Source organism: Lathyrus oleraceus, chromosome 5 (assembly GCF_024323335.1).
Source record: "Lathyrus oleraceus cultivar Zhongwan6 chromosome 5, CAAS_Psat_ZW6_1.0, whole genome shotgun sequence".
Lineage (NCBI taxonomy): Eukaryota > Viridiplantae > Streptophyta > Magnoliopsida > Fabales > Fabaceae > Lathyrus > Lathyrus oleraceus.
In genome coordinates, this window is record NC_066583.1 from 382,194,907 (window position 1) to 382,204,599 (window position 9,693).

Sequence of the window (9,693 nt, forward strand, 5' to 3'; positions counted from 1 at the left end):
TCCACTTGGACCATATTGTGTGATATTTCTTGTTTGTATATAGTTTGCTTGTTTGTGTGGTCTTTGACCATTAATGTACATAATAACAACAAAAACCCTAAAAAACTTTTGTGTGGACTGTTGGCTTGATCTTTTACAAATGGACTTAGAACTTAGGCAACATTCCTATGCTAAAGGGATTGGCCAATGCCAACTTATTGAGAAATCCAGTGCTTGCAATTTGGAACTTCATCTGATACATCATTCAAGATCCCTCTGAGTTCATCTGCAACATGATTATTGTGTAGCTGTTATTTTGAACTTGTGACTTGTGGAATTCATTTGTTACATGGGCTAATTTGAAGAAGATCACGGAGTGGCTAAAGCTTGGATGTGGCTATCTTTATCTGAGGCCCTTGCTCTTCAAGATAATATAATTGTGCATTTGTGTGTTGCTTGTTTCTAAATGTCCAAGGGAATTCTGGGTTTCTATTGACATTCTTCTCTATTGGATTGCTACCCATCTGGGTTTATGCATAGGATTAGTCCCTTCATTTTCTCCCCATTTGTTTAATTTCAAAATATCTCCCTCCCTTTTCAAAATATTCTTTGATTGAACTTGTTTTGTTCTAAACTTTGACCACTTTGCAAAAAAAGTAGAAACTTTGGCCTTATGCCATTGCATTTTCAAACTTCTTTTCTTAAATAAAATTTGTAAATAAAATTAACTATACTTGACTTAAACTTTCAAAAAGCCAAAAATAACTAACTCATTCAAACCATTTTTAGGCCTTTGTGCCTTTCAAACTTAATTTTTATTAAAAGCAATGCATCCACTTTGAAATTTGCACTTACTACGAGGTTTTGATCCCTCATTTTTATGTTGGTACGTAGGCACAAGTCCGAAGGGCTTGTCAAACACAAAAATATAATTAATGAATTCTTTTCTCATCCCCCCATTCTATTTGTTTGTAAACATCATTTATGTACCAAATACATATGCACACAAAAAGGGCTCCCTAGGAGTACCTATGACACTTTGGGTGCTAACACCTTCCCTCTGTGTAACCAACCCCCTTACCTGTAATCTCTGACATTTTAGTAGTTTTGATTTCAAAACTTCTTACTTTTGGGTTTTGTTCGTACTTTTTCTCTTTTCCCTTGGAAACAATAAAAGCGCGGTGGCGACTCTTGTTATTTGATCTCTAGCTTATCCATAGCTTGATGATCATGAATTTACCGCTACAGCTGGCTCAGTTTTACGCTCTATTTGGATGAGCGGTGATTTATTACGAAATCTAACTTGGTACATTGAGGCTAACATAGCTAGAGCGTCAGCTACTTGATTCTCTATCCTTGGGATATGATGGAAAGTGAATTCATCAAATTATTTTATCAATCCCATGATGTATGCACGATATGGTATTAACTTGGTATCACAGGTTTCCCATTCATCTTTAATTTGGTAGATTACCAGGGCTGAGTCTCCACACACCTCAAGGGTCTTAATTTAGAGGTCAATTGCAACTTCAATGCCCTGGATGCACGCCTCGTATTCTGCTATATTGTTTGTGCATTCAAAATACAACCTTGTTGTGAAAGGAGTATAGCCACCATTTAGATTCATCAAAACAACTCCCACCCCATGCCCCATGTGATTGGAGGAACGATCAAACATTAACTTCCATCAAGATCCTGGTTCAGGTCCTTCGCCAGGGTCTGGGATCTCATAATCTTTTATAACCATAATATCTTCATCAGGGAAGTCAAACTTCAATGACTCATAATCTTTGACAGGTTGGTGTGAAAGGTAGTCAGTTAACACACTTCCTTTGATGGCCTTCTGGGTTACATACTGGATGCCGTACTCAGACAACAACATCTGCCAACGGGCAAGTTTTCCGATTAAAGCAGGCTTTTCAAAAATGTCTTTATTGGATCAATCTTGGAAATCAACAAGGTGGTATGACAAATCATATATTTCCTGATACGTTTGGCGGCCCATGCTAGAGCACAACAAGTCTTCTCCAAGAGTGAATATCTGGTTTCATAATTAGTAAACGTTTTTCTCAAGTAATAGATAACATGCTCCTTTTGGCCGATTTTGTCCTGTTGTCCTAACACACATCCCATAAACTCTTCAAGCACAATCAAATACATAAAGAGCGACTTCCCTTGAATAGGTGGAATCAGGATAGGAGTCTCTTGCATGTAATTCCTGATTTTCTCAAAAGCTCCTTGATAGTTAGGATTCCATTCAACCGCTTGATCTTTGCAAAGCAAATTGAGGATGGGCTCACACGTAGCAGTCATATGGGAGATAAACATGGAGATAAAGTTCGAACATACAAGGAAACCTCTGACTCATTTTTTGGTACGTGGAGCAGGAATTTCTTGTACCGCTCTGACTTTGTCTGGATCTACCTCAATTCCTCGCTAACTAATGATGAAGCCAAGTTATTTTCTGGATCGAACACCAAATGTGATTTTAGCAGGGTTCAAACGTAGTCGGAAATTTTTGAGGCACTTAAACAAATTTTTCAAGTGGTTCATATGGTCCTCTTCACTTTGAGATTTAGCAATCCTGTCATTGACATAAACCTCAATCTCTTTGTGCATCATATCATGAAAGAGTGTGACCATCGCTCGTTGGTCGGTTGCCCCTGCGTTCTTGAGATCGAAGGGTATGACCTTATAGCAATAGTTCCCCAAGGGGTGATGAACGTCATCTTTTCCATATCATTGGGATCCATCTTGATCTGATTGTAGCCTGAGAATCCATCCATAAAGGAGAAGACATCTAATTTAGTAGTGTTGTCTACCAGAGTGTCAATGTGTGGTAAATGGAATTCTTCTTTTGGACTAGCTTTGTTCAAATCCCTATAATCGACACACATCCTAACCTTGCCATCTTTTTTGGTACATGTACAATGTTGGCTACCCATTGAGGATACTTTGAAATTGCTAGGAAACCAACATATAATTGTCTTTTAACCTCTTCATGAATCTTCAGAGCCATGTCTGGTCTTGTTCTTCAAAGTTTTTGCTTCACTGGTGGGCATTCAGGTTGAAGTGGTAGCTTGTGCACAACAATATCAGTGTCTAGACCTGACATATTTTGGTATGACCATACGAACACATGTGCAAATTTTTGCAGCAGCTTGACCAATCTTTCTTTGATGCTTGCCCCAAGCGTGGCTGCAATCTTGACCTCTTTCTTCTCTTCCTCTATGCGAAGGTTGATTATCTACACCGACTCTTGATATGGATGGAGGGCTTTGGACTCGTGCTTGAGCAACCTTGCTAATTTATCAGAGATATCACAATCTTCCCCACCCTCTTCTTCCGCTTGGTAGATAGGGAACTCAAAGTTATGAGAGGGATTAAAGTAATTGGATTCGACATGTTTATTGATTATTCTGCATGTTTTTGAATGATTACTTTTTATTAAAAGGGGAAAAATTGCAAAAGGAAAATGTTTTTTTGTAGTTTTTGAAAAGATTGTCATTTTCTGAAAAGAAAACAATAAAATGAACAACAAGAATTTAGCAAAATGCCTTTTATTCATCATGGTGATTTTGAAAATGAAAAGAGGCCCTACAACATGAACTGTTAGTCTTGGGTAGAGCTAAGGATTTAGAAACCAAAGGAAAACAATAATTACTTTGATACATGAATGACTTCAGGGATTTCAATTGCTTCCTAATTGGTAAAAGTTGTTTCACATTGATACACTAGATTTTTCATGTCTTCATCTTTAGTGTCTTCTTCAACTGCGTTGACTTGATCTCCATAGTCATAGCCTGAACTGAGGAATACTTCTTGAATTCTTCATATACGATCCTTTGTAGGGACCAAGGCTTCTTCTTTAGAAAATGGCTTATACCTCAAACCGAAACGGTCTTTCTTCATGCTGATGTCAATAACTTATCCTCAACCTTCAAGACTTCCATTCTCAATAGTTGTCTTTGTACTTTTCAGATATGCAAACAATGAGATGACTTTCTCCACTGATTCCTTCACTTCCACAAAAGTGGCATTGGCTATGTCTTACCAAGACATCTTCATCAATCTTGATGTAGCGGAAGGAGGAGAGGTGGCTAAACATGAGATCTTCTTTACCAGAGATGATTACAAGCTTGTTGTTGATGATGGAATTCATTTTCTGATGCAAAGTGCAGGTTACTTCCCAACGACGTGTATCCAAGGTTGCCCCAATAGGAAACTGTAGGCAGGATTGATATCCATGACCTGGAAAGTTATGTTAAATACATGTGGATAGATCAGAATTGGTAAATCCACTTCACCAATCACAGTCCTCTGAGACCCATTAAATGCTTTCACAATCAATGCACTAGTCCTCATTTCTGATCCTTGAAAAGCTAATTTGGCAAGTTTCCTCTTTGGTAGAACATTATGGGAGGACCCTGTATCCACTAAAACTCTTTCTAGAGTATCCTTTTGGCACTTCATTGACACATGTAAGGCATGATTGTAATTTTGTCCTTCCTTTGGAAACTCTCCACCATTGAAACTTAGGGTGTTACAAGCTATGATATCGGCAACCACTCCATCAAACTGGCCAACCGTTATATCTTGAGTGACATGGGCTTGCACTAGTACTTTCAATAATGCATTCCTATGAGTTGGGGAACACATAAGCAATGACATAATGGAAATTTTTGATGGCGTCTGGTGCAACTGATCAACTACTTTGTAATCACTCTTTTTAATAATCTTCAAGAATTCAACATCTTCATTGGATTGAAGCATATTTTGCTCCTTAACCGGGACTATAATTGTAGTTTCTTTAGTTGGTACTTGAGATATCACATTAAATTGGGGAGTGTAAATTCGACCACTGCGGGTCAGTTTGCTCATCTCTACGATGTTTGTGACATCAACACCATCAACCTTCAAACTTTTCTCTTCTCTAACCTCTACATTCTCTTTGTCAATGACAATTATATCATATTTCCATGGTACTACCTTAGTACTTTCGTAGGGGAATGGACTAGGCATGCAGATAACCACGGGTGATGGGAGATTAACCGACTGAACACAATCTTTTCTTCAATAGGATCTCAACTGGCTCTGGTAAATTGAAAAATGGATCAATTACATCTACTTCATCTCTTTTCTCGAGGCTACTAACTTATAACACTCCCTGGTTCATCAAGTCTTGGACATCTTTTTGTACCATCCCACATCCTCTTGGATGAATGGCACATTCTTCACAATCCTTATGACAAGCACTAACTAAACCAACTTCCACCAGTATCGCATGGAACGCTAGCAAAGAAGTCTTGATATTTGCAACATCTTTGATCACATCACCATCAGACACTTCTTCAACCGCATTAACAGTTCCATGTGTCGGTAATGGATTACTCTTGACATTAGGCCCTAAGTCTCTGAATGAAAGAATATTCTTTTCCACCAATTTTTGCATTATATGCTTCAAAGCATAACATCCTTCTAAATCATTCCCAGGTGCACCATCATGGAAAGGGAAATGAGCATATGGTTATACCATGTAGGCAAAGGATCAGGTGGTGGGCCCAAAGGTCTAGGAACCACTAACCCCTTTTGTAACAGATAAGGATATAACTCAGTATACGTCATCGGAATCGGACTGAAGGGAGGTTTAACACCTTGTCTTTTATTCCGAGTCGGTGTATTCTGACGAGGAGCTTGAGCTTTTGGTTGTTGATATGCTGGGTCTGCAAGCACTTGTTGATATGCAGGAGCAACCTGAGCGGGTTGATAAATTGGTGCTTGTTGAACTGGTTGATAAACAAGAACTTGTTGTTGGTTAAAAGTTGTCCTAATTGCTTCCACATATGGTTGCTGAACATACTGCACAGGGTATGCTGGTTATTGTTGAGTGAATTATCGTTGTTGCTTTCTCCATGATTGACTCCTTCCTCGAATGGACGACACAACATTCGTCTCTCCTTCCTTTTTTTCATAAAATATTCGGGAAACTTCTTAGCATTGTTGTTGTTTGAAGTTCCAGCAACACTGCTCATCTTTCCATTCTTCAAACCAAGTTCAACTTTAATTCCTGCAGCTACAAAGTCAGAAAAACTTGCAGACACACGGCCCACCAACCTCTCATAGAATATTGGTTGTACAATATCCATAAACCAATCGGCTAACTCTTTTTCTGCCAAAGGTGGTTCAATGTGAGAGGCCATCTCTCTCTAACATTGAGCATACTCTTTGAATGACTCGTTGTCTTTTGGAGACATATTCCATAGTTGTCTTATGTCTGGATCCATATCCATGTTGTATTTGTAATGCTTTATGAAAGCATCGACAAGTCTTGGAAGCACCAGATACGACCCTGATCGAGGCTTAAGTATCACTTAGAGGGGGCACCCTTCAAACTGTCTTGAAAGAAGTGGATCATGAGCTTATCGTCTTCAACATGGGCATCCATTTTTCGGTAATACATAACAAGATGGCTCTTAGTACATGTATGGCCTTCATATTTATCAAAGTCGGGAGTCTTGAATTTCACAGGAATTACAAGACTAGGCACTAGGCACATCTCCCTAGCGGCATCACCAAAAATTTGGTCACCTTCCATTGCCCTCAGTCTCTTCTCAAGAATATGAAAATTATCTTTAATACCCTTTATATCTTTGATGCCTTTCTTCTTCTTCATCAGACATTTTTGGATCATGCTGTTGATCTTCGAAGTAAGGTTGAACACGTGTATAAACGATCAGAGGTGCAAATGTACGAACCAAAGGGTGAGCCCAATTGCTAATTGTAGAGGAACAATTTGTTGAGTAGATTTCACTACACCGAGGACTACTTCAGGTTGAGGTGTGAATCCATAAGGACGACCAAAAGGAGGCAATGTAGAAGGTCTCGTCCTTGCTGGTTGGGGTTCAAGGGTTGAACCAGTGATCTCTGAAATGATTGTTGTTTATATGTACATATTGGCTCTGATGACTTGCATCATCTCCATGATTTGACCCACGCTCCCTCCCAGGTCCTCAAGTTCCGAGCTGACTCTTTCCAACTCTTTTTCTTGTTCTTCCATTCTGTGTCGAGCGCCAACTATGGTGTTGTAATGGTGATGAGGACTCAATGTGGAAATGGAAGAAGACAAAGGAATGAGATATTATTGGAAGAATAGCATGGATGCATGTATGGATGCATTTTTGTGCAAAGCTCCTAGTTATCTTTTTTATTTTATTTCAGCAATGTTAGAACATTTTATTTGCAAGCTTTTCGAATAAATATAACACTAAATGAAATCCAAAATGACAACTTTCCTTAATTCAAGTTTAACATCAAATACAAGTAATTTAAATTCAAATTAAAGTACAAGTGATTCAAATTCAAGAACAAGTGATTCAAATTCAAGTACACATGAACTTAATCTCCATCTCAGCCCTTTTGATCGTAGCAAGATCGATGGTGAGCTCTTTCACCATTCGCTTGAAAAACTTGACAAAGTTGAAAACCTGAGGAGGTCTGTTCTCTGGACACATGCTCCAATCAACTTCTTGGAGTTTCTCTGGAAGTTCCAGCATGTTGAGGTTAGCAAATCTAGCCAAGTTGAAAAACTTGCCATTCCATTCAACATACAAGTCTAGGAGCTTCTTAATGACATGCTGATCTTCGTCTAGGGACACTCTATCCTCTCTATACACCCCCTCCAATACACACAATCATTCTTCAAGAGCATGTAACCTGCATCACCTTCTTGGTTTTCCAAACCTGCAATCCTTCTATTAGCTTATCCCAACTGGTACTCGAGGCAGAGACAATTCCTCTCAGCTTCCTCTTTCCGAAGGACCTCACGAGACAACTTACCTTTGCACTTCTTGAGATTGTCTCTGATTTTACAAATTTGAGCTTCATAATCGAGTCTAACTTCTCTCTTCTCCACAAGAGACCTCTCCAACAATTTGTCCAACTCTTGAATTTTGAGGTGGGCTTTTTTGAGCTCCTCATTCTTGGTTTTGAAAACAGATTTCTTACCTATGAGAATATCATCAAGCTCATCCTTCTTGTCTTCTAATGTTCTTGCTCTCTTGTTGATAGCTTCAAGATCTCGGTCCTTCTCTTGACGTTCATCCTTCAGATTTTCATTTTCCAAAGTCGCTTGATTAAGCTTAAGCCGTAAATCAGACTTTTTTAATTTAAGCTCCTTAATTTTGGCATTGAGCTTCTCAACTTTTTCAGGTAGTATAGGTTATGGCTCAAGAATTGGAGGAAAAATAGAGGGATAAAATGGAAATGGGAGCTTAACCACTTGAACTCCCTCTCTTACCCGATGAGTGTAAGGCTCTTTCACAAGGACATTCTTATTTCCAAACTCCTTGCCCCTTCTAACAATTGTTTTCCAGGATTTCTTAATCTTCTTCACAATTGGGTTGTCTGCATCAATGTCATGAAAAATGAAAGGCTCTAAAGCTTCCACTTTTGGAGGTTCGTTCATGGAGTAACCGTGTTGCATCATGCATAACATATGGTTGTAGTTGATGCAACCCCTAGTCCATATCAAAAGTACATTAGGAAAGTCTTCAATGCTAACAATAATATTTGGGGTCTCCCAATCTCTGATATACCATTTGACATGGCTGGTAGCAAGGGAAGCTAAGTTCAGAGAGAGTTTAATTGTTTTAGAGGTGTAAGGTCCGTTTTCGGGCATGTGATATCTAAACCAAGCATGCAACAACATTTTGCCACATAAATGGGTTCCCCCTTTCTTCTCATGATGCTCATGGAGGGCGTAGTATATATCACATAGGATAAAAGGTATTGGATTACCAAATAGGAAGATTTTTATGGCCACATGAACCACAAAATTGTCAAGATTTAGAAACAATACTATCCCATAAACCAATAGGGCTAGAATGACATGGAATGCTTTCCCTTTTCCAGCTTTCTCCAACTTCACAACTTGTTCTTCCAAAAACCATCTAGAAAAACCATTGAAGACTCCCTTCTTATCCCAATTACTTATAACCAATTGGACATCCATACCCAAAATTGAAGCTATTCTCTTGGCAGTGATACCTTCATCAATCTTGGGAAATGAATCATGGTCCCTCAAATTTTGGCCTAAAGTTATCTCAAACTCTTCCAAAGTAGGAGCTAATTGGAAGTCAGAAAAGATGAAACAACACAGAGTTGGGTCGTAGAATTGAGATATAGTCACTTTGGAAATGAATCAAGCTCACTTTTCATTAAAAATACCCAGGATTCTCCCATAATCATCCACGAATTCAGTGAGCTTGATCACTTTGGCACTCAACTTCTTCAAACTGTTAAGGGCCACTTTCTTGTATTTGTATTGAAATGTGATTCTTCTTTCAGGATTCATTTTCTCTTGCAAATGACTTAGATCCCTGAAACAAACAGAAGAAGATTAAGAGCTTTGCTTTCTATGCATATGCAATGAATGTAGATGAAATGCAATGTTTTTTTAATACAGGTTCAAAGGTTTGAGGTAACAGATGAATCTGACTGCTTTCCAAAAAAGGATTCTCACTGGGTATGATCTAAGGCTATTACAAAGGACCCCAGAGTCACGGATCCATAAGAATGTTTGACGCTTACGTAAAATTCTTGCCGCGCATAAACTTTTTCAAGGGAATATATTCTAGGTAAGCTTTTCATATCGATCCTATCAAGGTATTTACATCACGAATCCATACTACGTAACCATCAACTTTGGTTCTAGAC

At 38.6% G+C, this 9,693-nt stretch overlaps 1 protein-coding gene across 1 annotated transcript; it reads right to left on the minus strand.

Annotated features, from left to right (window-relative positions):
- Positions 1-7,358: 7,358 nt before the first annotated feature.
- LOC127080871 (uncharacterized) lies at positions 7,359-9,331 on the minus strand. Its single transcript, XM_051021161.1, has 4 exons — positions 9,205-9,331; positions 8,276-9,102; positions 7,799-8,170; positions 7,359-7,655 (listed from the first exon to the last, which is right to left on the minus strand). Exons 1-4 carry the CDS (start codon positions 9,329-9,331, stop codon positions 7,359-7,361), a joined length of 1,623 nt encoding a protein of 540 aa, XP_050877118.1.
- Positions 9,332-9,693: the final 362 nt, after the last annotated feature.

What these genes read in the sequence shown, in the direction of transcription:
- LOC127080871 (XM_051021161.1), bottom strand. Translation starts at nt 9,331, where the DNA reads ATGAATCCTGAAAGAAGAATCACATTTCAATACAAATACAAGAAAGTG. An exon ending in TGATTATGGGAGAATCCTGG is followed by an intron (nt 9,103 to 9,204) that starts GTATTTTTAATG and finishes ACTTCCAATTAG; the next exon opens with CTCCTACTTTGGAAGAGTTT. An exon ending in AAGGTAAGTTGTCTCGTGAG is followed by an intron (nt 7,656 to 7,798) that starts GTCCTTCGGAAA and finishes TGTGTATTGGAG; the next exon opens with GGGGTGTATAGAGAGGATAG.